The following is a 16,743-nucleotide window of genomic DNA, read 5'->3' as shown; positions in this document are numbered from 1 at the left end:
CGATATACAGATAACGACGGTAGCGCGATAATCTTATTCGTGTGTGGAATTACGGCACAGCTGTGTTTTTGCATGTAAACAATGGTAGAGAAAGGCGAACGATACTCTTCGCGCATAAAAACGATTCGCAATTTCGCGAGATACCGAGCTGTGTCTCGAGGATACGCAGTTGTGACATGGGAGAATATCTGCTCGTCGTGTTTACCACGACCGTGCCCACGCACACGCTGCGTAATAAAGATATAAATCTAAGGGAGAACCGTGCGCGAGATAACAAAACGTGGTTCACTCGAGAGTTCGAGGGGTTCCGTATGCAGGACAGACAACAAAAGATAACGCACGATAAGAATCTCTTTTCTCAACAGGCGATACCTGTACGGAATCTCGTAACCGGATTACGAAAAGTTTCTTCTGACCTATTTTTGAAGATGCTGCACGACGCTTTTCTGGACAATTCTTTTTTCGCTCGAAATATATGTCGATAGCGCGAATAAGTTGAAACGCACGTTACTCGGGGAAAAAAATTTTCGTGCTTTTCCGATCTCGAAGAGTGGAGGTACAGAAAATTCTACGGACAAGAAATCGTGGACGCTCGTTTCGAGAATATCGAAAAAGGTCACTTGACTTCGCGAGCAGGCCAAAAGTTTTGCGGCACACGCGATACGAGAGAACGCGATGCTACGAATGCTTAAATAGATGCTGTCGTAAACTTACCGAAAGGACGCTCAAAGCACCTCACGAAACTCCTTTGTATCCGGGGCAGTGAAAAATCCTCGTGGTGACACCGCGATTAACGAGTTTTGCATACATCTAAACACACTCACTAACACTTCGAAACGAGCACTAAACGAATTTTCGCACGCGTCCGCCTTGACCTCACGATCTGACCGGTAGATCGGTAAGTATTTCACGAAAATCACATTGATAGCGTTCGACCGTCAGCTTGCTTCGGAGATCATAGACCAGCTGTGTTTTTGCCCGACCATTGAGGAACTTGTGCATGCGCACTCGCCTGGACGCCATCTTAACTTTCTCGAGAGTAGGAAAATACGCCGCGCGTAATTTGAAACGGAATATCTGACACGACCGATTTCTTTATTCGTATTTATTTGTTGATAACAATTTTTTCATTTTTTAAAATTCCAAACACATTTATGGAGAAAACATGTCCATTTTGTTAGTGTTTACGGTCATACAAGGACGTTTACGACGTTTTTAACACTTTTCATTTGGTGAACGTAATGAATACTCTTAAGTTATTAATAAGCGTCCGATATTAAAATAGCATCAGGTAAATTAATGCTTGAAGAATTACAAATTCGAATATCGACATTGCTATATGTACCAGGACATGTTCGTTTAAAAATAATTAGTTATTTACGTGTCAATTGTGCAAACCTTATTTTTGATTATAAAATTTAATGGAATATTACGTAACTGTGGGAAAAAATTGTAACGAATCGAGTAAACATGCTTTATTACGTTATAGCTAGTTTCGTAATTAATGAAATCACAACTGTTTATACTACTCAGCGTAATTTGTTTGTAATACTTGTTGTTGATTGTTTCTAACTCTGAAATACGTCAAAAGTTTTATAGACGTCTGTTTTATGAAATATTTAAGACGTTTAGTTTCGTAGTTCAATTTCAAAGAGGAAAAAAAAATTGGGCCCCTCCGGGATTTGAACCCGGGACCTCCTGCACCCAAAGCAGGAATCATACCCCTAGACCAAGAGGCCTCTTGGAGGTTCTTTTAATAATAGAATATATAAGGACCAAAGTTATACACTTTTCTAAATTTATATGCGCGTAGTTATACGCATAATGATATGTTTTTGCAACGTTATATAAAAATGATTCGTAGAATCTAAAATATCATATAATCACAAATAGTTTTGTCACTTATAAAATATACGAAATTAAAATATTGAAATTGCATACAAAGTATACTTTTCTTGCAAAATAACTTCTAAAAATAAAACATTATAATCTCTAAAATCTTAGTTGGCAAGTTATACAAGATAACTAAATAATCGGCACAAATATTTTTTTTGTAGTGCACGTTTATTTTGTGACTTATGTATAATAAAAATATAGAGTAAATCATTCGCATAATACTCTGTGCCACACGATTTAAAAATATTTCTACACATATGTGTATGTACATATTCTATTGATAAAATAAATATACAATAAAAATCAGGAGTAGACTCTGTTTAACTAAACATTTATACCTTGAGTTTTCAACACTTCATTTTAAATATAGAATTCAGAGTGGAAAATTTTGTTTCTAGATACATTAACAATATTATGTTCAACGATCTTGAAAATATTTTTATACTGAAAATACTTTATGCAGTTGGACTGTAATACTTAAAAAAATATTTTGTATATACTTTAAAGGCATTGGAAAACATATTTCATTTTTACTGAAGATGATATACTACAATTATATAACTCATATAAGCGAATAGTTCATTCAATAAACTAAAAATATCGTGCAAGTTCTATTTTTACGTGTTTTTTAATTTTATATCCACGTGCGCTATGAAAATGGTGCCGCTTCCGCTATCTAATTAGAACAGTAGAGAATGATTTATCAACAAATTCCTGTTTTCGAGAAATCAACAACTTGTACACTTTATTGAGTCTAATACAATGTTTTACAAATTATAATGTTCTCGAATAAGTTGTCTGTGATACGACACTTTGTTTGGAACGTTAAATCACATAAAACAGTACTACTTTCGCCATCTAGCGGCCATACATCTGTACCAATGAAACTAAATTCTTTTTATTGCTTTCTTGTCGAAAACTGACATCAGTTTTACATAATTTTATAACGAATAAGGGAATAAACATCACGCGTGATTAACGTACATTACTCGTTCTTTATTGGTGATACGTATAATACACGTGCTAGACATATTACTTTTCAATAACAAAAATAATTACAGTTAGAAATCGCACAGAGTGCGTCATATCAAACTAATGTAAATGACAGTCCATATTGCGCTTTGTACATTTATACGACCGGTTACTGCTAACATCATTGTTCCACTTGCGAACTATTTTCGTAACAAAATTTCATAATTCATTTTTATACACTACAAAATTCTTTTACATCTCGACTATTGGTAAATTTCCAACTTTTTAAAATACCAAAAATTGTATATTATCTTTTCTCCTAAGAACAATTTTTGTTTAGAAACAAAGTATGAAATTTTAACATCATGTATAAAATTGCGAGCTAATACAGTTGTTATTCATTACATGAATATGCATTACAAATGGTACAAGAATTCATAACTGATATATTCCGGATGATTCTAGATCCACAATAATAATCAGTCGATGTTTTCAAGGTAATTAGTCTTTCTGTAAGCGATAACATCATACAAGGAGTGATACAAATTTTACAATACGGAATTTCTTTCAAAGTTATCCTTACGAAACAACAATTTACAATTTAGTTATTGAATGTAACAATTACATCTTATAATAGGGTTGTATAATTGAATGCTCACGAACAATATCTTCTCTTCCGAGATATGATTTCCACCGAAATGTAGCGTGGTCATTTGCTAAAGTCGTTTGTGCTATATTTCGGCGAGCAGCCCACGCGAGTAATTTAGCTCCCTCTTACAAGTAAGAGGAATACGAAGATACGAGATTATTTTTTTTATCTCAGACATCAACTGTTATCATCCGTGGTAAATACATATTTTCCTGGTTTAATTGACAATCGGTAAATACCACATTTATAGTTATAGGACGTTGCCATAATTAAAATCACATTCAGAACAGACAATAGTGTAATTGTAGACAATTCTGCAAGTCTTTTTTCGATTCACATATAACTGCGACTATTAATTATTATATCATATTACAAACAGCATAATGATATACATCGTTAAGTATATAAATACTTGTCAGTATATCTTATTTTTATCGATATCAAAATCTAACGGGTAACTATATCGGAATAAGAAATATCGCTGAATAAACATCGAAAAGGACTACAAAGTGCACTTGCCAATTGTTTCTCACAGTTGGTACTTATAGCTTTCACACCTAGAACAAGACATATATTTCTTATCGAATGCCGATATTAAAAACAATTTTCTGCTTTTTTTACAATAGTTCTGGCAGTGAACAGCTCTTACAACATACCCTATATAAATGGTTCTGTACAATCTTAAGCAATTTTTAAACTAAACAATATCATACTTCAGTTCGCTACGCTCGTCTTCTTGTATTTCAAATATTCCGTAAATATGCAAATTTCATTTGCACTACAGTCACAATAAATTAGCGTACCTGTTACAAACTCTTTATAAAATATCTTACTATTGAAATAGCGTTTTCCCCAGTGATCGTAAACGATTCGTATTAAAGAATAATATAATAATGTTAAATAAATACCCTCTACTTAATTTACATCGTACATCTGCTTAGTTACACCGTAGAGAAATATAAATACAGTTATCAAATACGTTTAAATGTACATACACATGTTACACTTCCTCGCCGATGTATCCATAACATTTTTACCGTGCACGTACACTAAAACGTTTCAAATATCGCGCCATTAAAAAAATATGTATCAAATCGTGTTGGTAACCTTGTTTTAGTTATACCTGAGAAACCTAGATGTCTCACCGTCGACGTTTAGTTTCCCGCCATTTCGTTCTTGCAAACGGTGTTTACCTCTATTTTCAAGCAATCAAGAATAAACAAGTTACCTCGAAGATTCATCGACATTAAAAATCTTTCATCGAAACAAGGTTATTTTACGCGATGTATTATTACACTGAATTGAATGAAACGCAAAATAATCTTTTACGCATCGATTATAGGATTTATTGTCGCCGGCGTAGTTGGTGTTTCGTGCGATGTGTCGTTCATCATTAGTGTCGTCGTTGGTTCTTCCCGCGAATTTTGGTCGGTTTGTTTGCCTCCTGGTGGAATGTACGTCCACCAGGCGAGGAAGAAGAACAGGAGGGATGCTGCCTTACCGATGAAAGCTAACGCCAACATGTACCTGCAATCCGAATTCGACGTGAGTAGTTTATAAAATATTTAAAATATATGATCACGATTGTTCAATATTAACCTGCTCATGTATAAATTGTCGTAAACGAGGCAAGCTCCTCTGCCCTCGCACGTCTCGTTCCACAAGATACAAGTATCGTCTATAAGGGCACCGAAAACCATGGGAGCTGGTATCGTGCCCAAAATCCTAACTTTAATCCACTGTATACCTAAAGCGAACGACCTCTGATCGTCCCGAACGACCCGCAGGGTCGCAGAAAGTGCTGGCATAGTGCACAAAAACGTGATCAGCATGTTGCAAAATGCTAAGGCTATGAAGGGCCACAGATAGGAACAAGATGTGTTGCAAGTTGTGTTTATTGCCTCGTAGCTGATAACGTCATCTCCTGCAGTCAGGTTCATTGGCTGCGCGCGTACGCAGCTGCAGTCCGAGTACACCTGTAAGATAACAACTTTATCGCACTTGAAGTTCGTACACTTGGAGACTTTTAACACACGAGCTTTCATCAACGACGCATTACTAAAATAATATTTGACTTCGAAGAACAAAATAGATATTCGCGTGCATGTTAAATAAGATAACAAACTATACCGACTTTGACATCGTTTATCCGCGTTTCCTGATAACATCCTGCATGACATGGGGAATAATACGTGATTCCATCCACTCCGCATATTGGACTGAACTCTGATCTTGAACAACCGCAGTTGTTATTACACGCGTCATCCAACGAGAACGATTTTCTGGAAACATGGAATTATTCAATTATATAGGCGGTGCTTGATACATGTACATCACGCATGAACTGTGTACTTATGGGTAAATTGAAAATTGCACGCGTTTTCCATAAATAGTATACTTATCAATCTGGACAAACATGTGTGTATATGTAGCAGAGATTTTTAGACTAGGAAACTTTCGAGATATTGGGACCTGAGGATTTTTGGACTTTGTGATATTTGGTACAGTGAATTACATGCAATTAAAGAGGAAAAATGATCATTCTGTGAAGTGGGGCTCGGCTAATAAAATGTTCAAAAGCCTCACGTTATTCTTGAAGAGTAACAGTTTCAATTACATGCGTGTATTATTCTACGTTAATTAATCTAATTCGTACATAGCACGTACAAACGAACAAAAGAAGCGACGTACTTAGTTTGGTCCGAATAGGGTACGGTAACTCCGGCAAAATTTAGATTCGGGCAGTTTAAAACGAAGCACAAAGTGAAAGCGATACAGGAAGCAGTGGCCAGCAGACAGAACTTCAGAATACCCGAACAGGGCAGATTAAAGCGTTTTATGAGATAACCACCGAGAAAGGTACCCCCGCCGCCTGCAGGCACGGTCACCAGACCTGCGAACAAAAAATCAAAGGATTTCATTTGCACGAGTCGCGTACGAGTGCTTTCGAAATTTCCATCAAATCACATTCGAATGTTGGTGGATCGTAAATATCCCCGAGGATCGAGAGCGTGGAAACAAAATAAAACACCGTCGTTTAAAAGCCATTTAGAACTCGCAGGTAATTAGCAATAAGGCTGTCAAAGCTGCTTTCAAATTATGATTAGGAGAAAAAGAATTCGGTGATTAATTCATGAGAGTCGTTTATATAAGTTGAATATCGCACAAAAAATTGTACAGTTTTTCAGATAAAATCACTCATCAAGCTATGATCATCAAATGGACCATTACCTCGAATGAAAATAAAGTTCTTTTAACAGCTACTCGAACTTCATCGTTTACGCAAAGTTCCAAAGCGAAGTAGCTTGTAAGTACCCGAAGAGTTTTGAACGACAGTGTATAATGTTCCCACGATAAAAATGAAAAACCGTTCGGCTATTTAGCGTAAAATATCGCTCGATCGTAGGTGTGCCGAAAGGGTGGCACCGATTTGATTGATTATAACAGAAAGTTTCAATATTATTCACCCATTAGTAACGCGGCTGAACTAGCGCTGACGTTAAATTGATTTTCGATCAGCTTCGGCAGGAACGCCGCGAAACCAGCGATAAGCAATCCTTCACTTGCACCTGCCAGGTTCAACATGAAAAAGCCTGGATTACCGAGCAGATCGGTCAGTGCTCGTGGCAGCTCGCGTATTTTTGAAAACGCCTCCCCGCTCTCGCTCGAGGGCGATTGCTTCGATTGCTTCTCGTGTGCCTCCGATACTCGTTCTTTGGCTAATTCTTCCGAACCTGAAATGGGAAAAGACCGATTCTTACGTGAAAAGCAATTGCAAATTTTTCCATTCTTCCACTTTGGAATCTCGGTACTTTGAAATTGTGTAACTTTTTAATTTTACAGTCAATAATGAAACTATTGAAAATGTCGTACCTGGTAACGCAGGTGGGAAGGCAAGTATCGGTATCGCAATTATGAAACACAATACTGCGGCACCCAGAAAACCTATCCACCATGCTCCAACCCACACGTTACTGTCCGGTGTCAATCCAATTCTGAAATTTATTTTTTAAATTATTACGTGATAACTACCATTATCTACTTTCGAGTACAGACAGTATAGATCTAATTTAGACAAAATTAAATCTTTGAGTGAACTAAAATTATTCATCGTAGAGGAGAAAAAAATAACTGCGTACTTAAATTGTATTTGGTAGGAAGTGACAATTTCTTTAATTAAAACCTGGCCATTCCACGGGTATAATTACGTCCCGTGACACCGGTGTAACTAGATGTTATAAAGCAGAGGGTTAAACGTTTTAAAGCGCGGCCGATATTAAGGAAAACTCCGGGAAAAGTAGGACGCGGTGCGCGTAAATAAAAGAACGGTGAAGGATCCCCGTGAAAAATGTAATTATCCTGAAACAGTAGCAACGGCTTCGTTCCGCCACGAGATAGACCGGAATTACTTCTCTGCCGTAGAACTTCCGGCTTAACCGACCGATTTCCTCGCGCTTTTTTAATTGCGCCCGCTTAGAAATTCCCCAACCGAGCAGGCTCGCGCAACTTTTCCGACAAATTGCCAGCTACGAGTATGTACAGTCGAAAGCTATTTCCTTTTTGCACGCGTTCCTGGACCACCCGCTAACCCTCTCTCTCTGTGTCTCGATAATTTACCTCCACGGCAAAAAACTACGGCAATTTCCGGACAACCGACAACGCCAACGAGACGTCATGACAATCATCGTCATCCGGACTAAACGAATATTCCCTTGGTTACCATCGTTTTGTTTCGCGGTTGGGCTATGAATTTGGCAAATTTGCGTATGCATTTCTGCAGAAATGATACAGTATTTATTACGTGGTCGGAGCTGACAAAGTTGTGGGTATATTACAAATTTAGTAATTTTATACTTCCTAACTTCTTGGATCTTGATTTCCATTTTTAAATCCTTTGTTCCGAAATTTCCCTTTACGAATCACCGATCGTGAAATTGGCAAATTCGCGAGAATTCGTCGGCTCCATCCGTCGTCGCAATTACAAAAGATTCCTGTCGAAAATCGCGACGAGATATAGGATAAGCTATCTCGGCAAGGAAAGCGGGAAGCGAGAAAGCGGAAAACTGTGAAAAGTACTTGGAAACGAGCTTCGAGCAAGTTGCTCGAAGCAGCATCTGCCGTCTCCGCGAAAACTCTTTTCATTTGCCTGCGAAATTAAACGCGGCGCATATACGATCCACTCTCAGACGTAAGCTCGCAGTCGGAAGTGGCCGTAACGCAACCAGTTACCTTCTTCTTTTTCTTTTTCTTTCCCTCTTCGTTCCTGCCGAATACACGCTCGCGTGCAAGGAAAATGTAATTGCGCACTCAAAGCGATACTATTAATTTTATTGTCGTAACCGTTCTTTTTTTCCGATGCTTCAGGAATCGACGAGGAAGCGGTTCGTTTCGTTTGCAAATTATTAAATTGCGTCCTCTTTGCGCAATTTCAGTTTACAGAACCGACAGTTTTTTATTTCGAAGCTCTTTGAAGTCGAGAATTAACGGGCTAGTGGGAAATCTTTTCCAGCTTCGAAACACTTGTTGATTGGCCACCAAAAACAATTCTTTTACGTGGACGAAGTTATAACGGTACCTTGGTAGTTTAAAACTTAACAAATTTCTTCGATAAGTACAAACGTCGTATTGTTCCTTCATTATCGAGAAAGATATTAGTTTCTTTGTATCAAAATTGCGTTTACTTTAGCCACTTAATTTTTTTCCTAACAAAACCCGACCAAGGAGAAGTGATTGATTGGTCGGAAATGGCTGAGTAACCGTAGAACCATCCCTTAGTGAACTTAACCGCATTTGCTACACTGACACGGAGATCATCTTACGTTTTCTTCCTTTCTCGCCGTTTTTACGCGATCGTGTCGTAACCGATCTCGAAACGGCTGTACTCGTTCAAAGATAACAACTTTTCAAGTTTTCTACTTATGGTAATTTCACTCTGCTTTTTCAAACTTTCTCTCCTCCTCTTTTTATCTTCTCCAAGGAAAGCTGCTACCGTGAAAAATAATTTGTTGGATCTCGAAGTTTTAGAGGAAAAACGTGTATGTTCGATTTATTGCTCGCGAAAAATGGAAATTTTGCACGGAAACTGATAGTCCTGTAAATCCGATACAAAATTCTACCATTAAAAAATAAAAGTAGCGATAACGTTTGCAAATTGGTTATGCGAGAGAAACGTCGAGTGTGAGGTGAAATTTAATGAAGATTATAATTGGTAACATGATTATGCGAATACGTACGACGCCGGCCAAGAATTTATAATTTCGGCATGAATTATAGACTCTAATAAAGTTTCGGGTAAATTCGTTCTCGCATGGTATACTCCTGAATTATTGCATAATTTAAACTTAATTTAATCCGTTCGACTATGGACCATTACGTACCACGATACTCCCATATTAAGAAAACAGATTATTTAGAAAAGTTAACTCGTAATCGAGCTACGGCGATCGCGCACACCGCGTGGAAGGACCGAAAGAAACAAACTCCGCAGGAATGCATTTCAGTTTATCTATAATACATCGGTGGATGGCATAAAATACAGGAGAGAAGCGATAAAAGGAAAAAAAGGAAGCATAAGGGTACCGAAATCGATAGCCGCGCCATTTTAAAGTAAGATTCGAAAGGACGGAACTGAAAATACTTTACACGGTCGACAATTCGATTTACCACGGTATGCACGCTGGTGGTATGCGTCTCTGCGATAGAATAGGCAAAAAAGAAAAGAAGGAAAGGGAAAACATAGGAGAAGGATGAACGGACGGGTAGAGGAACGACGATTAATTCGATTCTCACGTGCATCGTGGCTGGAGTGACTCAACGAAAGGGCTCGGATGTTCCGTAGGGAGACGAGTAGACAAATGGAACTTGATTGTCCTCTAAGTGTCGGGGGATGAAGTGACAGTTTTGAAGGGTAACATCGGCGTCATCGTCAAACATTGGTTCACCGCTTGACATTTTCCCCATGGGGTGTGTACCACGGGGTTACATGCACTATTAATCGCGGCCCATTATACGCTCTAATGGGCTGCCGGGATATTTTCAACGGGGTAGATTCGAGCTGTTTTAAGACAAGCGGTATCAACATTCATCGCGATCGAATGTTTTTCGGATCTTTTCAAAAATTCATCACCGAAACTACCATTACCAGGTACACTGTCATCAGGGTGATTTTGCGATTTTAGAATTTAGGAACTCTTAGGTTTAGAAAGATGTTAACCCCTTGCCGTGCCATTTATTTATGAGGTGCGTCAGTCAAGACTAACCATTCAGGACTATAACATTAAAACGAACAAAGAAAATGAAAATGTTCTAAGTATTTTATATTCAGGGATCCTTGACAACGCAAACTATAGTTGGATCTAAAATTTAAGTTGAAGAGTATTCAAAATTTGAGTAACATTAATCACATTTGAGTTGTGAGTGCGTCGCGAGTGAGACTCGTCAAAGCACGGGAAGGGGTTAAAGAAGTAGGAACTTTAAAATTTAAAAACATTTCGTTGTAAGAATTTAAAAACTTTCGTATCCAAAATAAAAGACCAATACGATCATACTGATATTATGATATCGTATTCCGAATTCAAGATCAAGTTTGCAAAAGATCGTCTAACTACTCCGAAAGAATTACAGCGGGTAGACAATGCTCGGAAGGTTGTCCACGTTGATTATGCGTTTCACGACGCAAAGGGGTTGATAGTCGTCGAATGCCGATGGGGAATGACGCGTAATGGGTTGCACCATCGGAATTTGTCGCCTCTCGTTGCCGCGTTCAACGCATTTCCCGCGTTTTTTTCCTCGTAGTGGCTAGGGGGAGAGTTTAGCCGCGCGTCACGGCAACTTTATTAAATTCTCGCCAGGATTTATCGGCTGTTTGCACCGATCTGTCGGACAAATACGCCTGCGATCGTGCTACAGGTACACCCGGAAAACCTGCCTGTCCTGTGGAACAATCGACCGACGCTGGTATGCGAATACAACTATCCCGTTCCTGATCCTCGCTGCTTTGCCGATGTCATCACGTTTTAACCTTTGTCCGGATAATTTACTCATGCAACCTGGACGACACGTCAGAATCAGATACAATGTATAAATATTTACACGAGATTCTGAGAGACAGTTTATTTCTAGAAATAAACTTCTATAAATTCTTGGTATCGTGGAAAAAATCATGAAAAGGTAACTAGGTTATATTCGTGATCAAGCTGTCTTAATCAAATGGGAAATGAATATAGAAGGTGTGTGATTTACTCGAGGGCGCTCAAATATCTCGAAAGATATAAATAAAATGTTTGACCTAAAAAAGTACCTAGGCTTGATATTAAGAAGGTAAATAGTTTGCGAGATACTTTAAATCGAAAGACGTGGAGCGGTTGCCAATATTTTCTGATAAAATGTCTAATTCTTAAATTAATCGTAAAATAAAGAAGAGGTCGATGAATAGAAAATTTGATAAAAGGATGACGGAGATTTTCATGGTCCGTTTTAAAGACTGCAAAGAACACGAGACACGGTGTGTATCGAATTTTTATAATCTATTTCTGCCGTTTCACAGCCTTGAAAGGAACGCTTTCCGGAACGACGACGAAACATCGTTAGACGTGTTTGCGACGTTTAATTACTGGCTTCTTGTCCTTTAAACGATAATGAGGATACCCGTTTCGATGCTCTTTTTTCCTCTTCATCGTTGCGCGTCGTAGTACCAATTAATTTGTTTCAATCCGTTGAATCTTCTAAGAAACGGTTCTCTTTTAGACGTTAAAGATTGAATGTAATCAACATTACATTTTGAGCTGTTATGCAGCTAAAGGTGGAAGATTGTCCTTCGTCAACGTTCCAAGGTTTCTAAATTACTAAGTTCCAAATTTCTTTGTTCCACAAATTCCTATACCCCGAAATTTCTGCATCCCTAAATACCTAGATTTTTAGACCCCTAGATCCTCGAATCGCAAAGTGATCAAATTTTTACTCTTCCAAATTTTTCCTAGAGAAAGGCTTGTTCTCGACTGTGTGTACATGGAAAGAAGGATTCGTACTCACTCGGAAGGATCCACGGTGAGGAAATCCGTGTACAGCTTCAACAGTTCACCTCCGATCACGTAACCTAGCGCGGGTCCTATTATGGCCATCGTGTAAAAAATGCCTAGACAAAGAGAAACAGGTGCTTATTTAAAATTTCAGATTTCTTATTTCAATAATTTAAATAAATGATGGCAATGTGACTTACCTACATACACGGAGGACATCTTTTTCGAAACATTCTCGTCTATGTACGTGACACCGAGCGTATAAAAAGGAGCAGAACCCGCACCATGAAGAAGTTGAGCCATCAAAAAGATAATTAAGTACAATCCGCTGTAAGGCTCTTGATCTGCTTGGCCCATGGATCCGTTACAAGATATCTGAACAACGAGAACAAATGTAGAATGATTTAATAATTAAATTAATAATTATTTGAATAACCTACCGCACGAGAGGATGTGTCGTTCACCCTCTGACACATGTTTTCCGATTGTTGACCACCTCTGTATGGTCCGGCAATATAATGGGGAGACGCGAACAGTAGGCTTCCTATGCCTAAGACTAGAACTCCTATACCTATGTACCTGAGGAACAAATAAATTTATGGTATTTAAGCTTTCTTAAAAAATTTGCGAGTAAAGATATTTAGGAACTTTAGGAATTGGAGATTTTATTTAACAATTGGAGGTTCAAAAATTTCAGGAATTTGGGGATTTGGAGAATTGCATTATCTGAAAGTTGGATCGTTTCATTTACATATCTAATCTATCGTGCAAACATGTTAATAATACGATGATTCATTGTTACAATCGACCCTTTCAACTTCCTATTCTCAGAAGATTAGCGTCAAGATAAACAAAGAGTAATATCGATCCTTCCAAGTGTCATCGCTTATCGATTAGGGATCGAATTGTGTCGAGTAACAGGAGCGAGGGTAGAAAGTGTCGAGGTAAAAGAACAAAATGGAGATTAACGTCGACACTGTCAGCCCGGCTGACGTTAAAATTAATATTTATGAGAACTGCCGGGTTCAACTGATATCAGTATTAATATTAATAGGCAGGACAATGGCTTGTACACGAACATACGTACGTATATATCCGTATACCCACATATGTTTCATTATAATGTAATAAGCTCCTTGTTATTTCATGTTTTTTATGTAACCTTACAACAAACCATTTACGAGTCTATATTTTAAGAACTTTTTACATCTATTCCTGCTCGAATATTATTAGGAACTATTACACATTTACATAAATTATTTTTGGTTATCGGTGTTGGGATATATTGGTACTATTTGTACGAAAGTTTTAAATAAATTCTGCTCTCAAATTGCGGAATATCTGTCCCATTTATAACGCGTCAGTTATAATACAGTAATAACTTCTGAAAGTTATGCATAAGTTATATAAATATTTGCAACGAAATTCATTCACAGATAGCGAACAATTTTTTATTTCTTTTTTATTTTGCATAATATATTACGGCTATAGTTTAAAAGATTAGACGATATTACAGCTATACGAAGCTTATGAGTTCATAATCTCTAAGATCATCTGACGAAAACTGGGAAAGTGTTTGTACGTATAATACCTTGGCTTTGATGCTTTCGAACGTCCACCTAGGTAACTGACTGGAACAAGAATTAGAAAACTTGCTATATCGTATCCACCCGCTATCAGGCCAGTTTGCGACGACCTCAGACCAAATCTCCTTTCTATCGTGGTGATAACGACGTTTACAAAACCGTTCACCACCATTCCTGAAAAAAATAATGCAATTTCTGCTGCGACACATTCTCAACTCTTTGTCGTAACATCGTGTCATGAAAATATTATTGCGAAAAGAATGTATAAAATATTGAAATACATGCATATATTATTAAATGTAACTAAGTTGAAGTACACGAAGATTCTGCAGAAATGTATCTTCTTATGAACGTAATGACACGATAGAGTAATATAGTGATTATGCAATGAATTTCTTAGAACCGATCAGCCGGTTAGACGAGATATTAATGAATATGTATGCGACATAATAAGTATGGAAGATAAATACCGAAGGTCTAATACGAATAGTGTAGCAGAACGTAAATGTTAAGAATGGATGTAGCATATTCGCAAAATTCCCAAACCCCTACATTTTTAAATCCACAGATCTCCAAATCCTTCAGTTCCCACATTTTCAGATCTCGAAATTTCATACGCACAAAAAGTCATCCGAAAGTCTGAAGTATGAGAAAAAAGCAACAGTGTTCGTATTGGTAGTACGGTGATTTAGGGTACACGCGATGGCGTCCCACTAGAGTCTCTCGAACAAAATTCATTTTTATCAAAGACAGATGAATGCTTTTGTCAGTTGATACGATGGATCCACCGTGTGTGTCGTCCGTTTGTAATTCAACGCCCTGTCCACGGTTTTGTTTGCAGCTTCGATTATACGAACGAGCCCGAAGTTGTTCGATCGAGGGGTTGAGGGCTCGATTAGCGCTGTATATTCGTGAGAAAGAAGCGTTTAATAGATTTACGTACGAGAGAACGATTTCTTGGAGGGTGAACGGACATCGGTCGCAGAGGGGAGACGTAATTCAATTAGTTTACCCTTTTTGATTCATTTACACGCGGCACGCGGATTTGCTTTGCCAAATACGTACGTACACATGTGCACACAGAGGATCAACCGGGAGAGGATAGCTTTCATCCTGTGTACCGACGTCGTTATTCCTGTCTGAGAACGAGGACACGGATCGAGGATATTATTAAAATATCTCGGGTATCGATCGAACTAGCTATTTCGAAACCGCTAACAAATCAATGGAGCGAACGTACGATTCCGAGTGTTCGTGGTTCTATGAGAGTAACCGAAAATAATTGCAGATAATAGGGGATTTGAACTAGATTCGGGAATAGACTTCGACCGATTGCTTCGTCGATCATAATGAAATATATTTATACCAAAATACTTTCGCAACTTATGTATAAATGAAGTTTGAAATTTGGTTATTCGAAAACTGTCGAGTCCGTATATTTCATCCCTCAAAATTATAAACGAATACGCCTGAATTGAACACAACTGATGTTGCACCAATGTGTACTATATTACGTATCAATATTAACACTAGATTTACGGACCGAGCCAATTTGATTCAAAAATTTGATCACTATATATATAAAACTTCAATATTACTTTTTAAAAACATACGTTGGTCTTTAGTTAAGTAATAAAATATATGTAAACGTTCATTCCTCTTCTCCGCAAACCTCTTCATTTCGCATTATCGAATGCGATATACCTATTTTCACGGTTTTTTCTTGTACGAGTCAAATTGGCTCACTTCAGTAAAAATAGGTATATAATCAACATCCGTAAATCTAGCGTTAAAAATGCAACACTCGCGATCCTTGGTTTATCAGCAGAATAGCTACGAGGAGTAAAATTTGAGCGTAAAAGTACAGCAGGTTAAGCGTCGAGTATCGTCATATCCGCTTCCCGTCTCCCCGGAAAATGAACCACCTTCGTATCCCATTGTCCCGTTAATAGAAGTATTTTAATTAAAGCCAGCCCGCTGAGCGTCGGGCAATTTGTTTCTCCAGCTGCGCGAGCACCGGTATCGCAATGCTCGCGTACGTGCGTGCACTTAGGCTCGGCGAACTTATTCTCGACTTATACAGACGATTGCGGGCTCCCTATTGTCCGGCAATTTGTTCGATCCCGTTGGCCGCAGAGAAGGCACGGACCTCCACAGGACGATTTCTTTTGTCGCGTCCCCCGCCAAAGAAGGGGGACGAACAAACTTGTTTAAACTAAGTACACGCTGTTCGCCCTTTTCTTCGACCTCCTCCCTCCTCTTCGGCTTCACCTTCTCTGTAACCATCGCCCTAGCTCGTCGACGAGCTTCCTTTCCTACACGAACGTTCGTTCGTCTCCTTTCAGCCGACGTTCACCACCCTCGAGCGTGCGTCAACCTCCTGCCACCGGCCCGGAAAACTCGATTTCCGGTTATCGTCAGTCACCCTCCACTCGCCCTACCATCCCTTCGCTCCCCGTGAAAGCTTCGAAATTGCATTCGAATGCACGGCTATTAGTAACGCCAAACGGCGATATCGAGTCAATCAGCATACGCTTGCCGATAGAGAAAGACACGGACAGAGAAATACCGTTGGATTATGGCGAAAAATCAACGCGGATTTGTTCTCGCGATCACGGATACC

The 16,743-nt window shown here is 38.5% G+C and overlaps 3 protein-coding genes and 1 non-coding gene across 18 annotated transcripts in view; 1 reads left to right on the top strand and 3 right to left on the bottom strand.

Annotated features, from left to right (window-relative positions):
* Positions 1–1,333, bottom strand: part of LOC100880693 (Organic anion transporting polypeptide 30B) — a 40,793-nt gene extending 39,460 nt beyond the window's left edge. The window contains exon 1 of one of the 4 annotated variants that reach the window (XM_076540577.1): positions 715–1,333. The gene's annotated coding sequence lies outside the window, so the exon portion shown is untranslated. The remainder of the gene's footprint in view (positions 1–714) is intronic. The other 3 variants (XM_076540572.1, XM_076540570.1, XM_012293745.2) reach the window with 3 other exon arrangements.
* Positions 1,334–1,667: 334 nt separating this feature from the next.
* TRNAP-UGG (transfer RNA proline (anticodon UGG)) lies at positions 1,668–1,739 on the bottom strand. Its single transcript has one exon. It is a non-coding gene; the product is annotated as a tRNA-Pro (tRNA).
* A 1,132-nt stretch (positions 1,740–2,871) lies between these two features.
* The window catches only part of Oatp26F (Organic anion transporting polypeptide 26F), a 29,697-nt gene continuing 15,825 nt past the window's right edge, over positions 2,872–16,743 (bottom strand). For all 12 annotated transcript variants that reach the window (XM_076540597.1, XM_076540600.1, XM_076540601.1 and 9 more), the window contains 10 exons: positions 14,126–14,294; positions 12,975–13,113; positions 12,735–12,909; positions 12,548–12,650; positions 7,391–7,512; positions 6,985–7,251; positions 6,209–6,410; positions 5,652–5,799; positions 5,117–5,493; positions 2,872–5,044 (listed from right to left, as the gene is read on the bottom strand). In XM_076540597.1, coding sequence (XP_076396712.1) covers positions 4,843–5,044; positions 5,117–5,493; positions 5,652–5,799; positions 6,209–6,410; positions 6,985–7,251; positions 7,391–7,512; positions 12,548–12,650; positions 12,735–12,909; positions 12,975–13,113; positions 14,126–14,294 — 1,904 coding nt within the window. In that variant the 3' untranslated portion in view covers positions 2,872–4,842. The remainder of the gene's footprint in view (positions 5,045–5,116; positions 5,494–5,651; positions 5,800–6,208; positions 6,411–6,984; positions 7,252–7,390; positions 7,513–12,547; positions 12,651–12,734; positions 12,910–12,974; positions 13,114–14,125; positions 14,295–16,743) is intronic.
* LOC100880245 (dystrotelin) overlaps positions 4,990–16,743 on the top strand; it is a 40,085-nt gene continuing 28,331 nt past the window's right edge. The window contains exon 1 of the mRNA XM_076540649.1: positions 4,990–5,062. The gene's annotated coding sequence lies outside the window, so the exon portion shown is untranslated. The remainder of the gene's footprint in view (positions 5,063–16,743) is intronic.

This window comes from Megachile rotundata, chromosome 2, assembly GCF_050947335.1.
Source record: "Megachile rotundata isolate GNS110a chromosome 2, iyMegRotu1, whole genome shotgun sequence".
NCBI lineage: Eukaryota > Metazoa > Arthropoda > Insecta > Hymenoptera > Megachilidae > Megachile > Megachile rotundata.
Note: the sequence above shows the minus strand (reverse complement) of the source record. Positions and strands in the feature narration are given on the sequence as shown.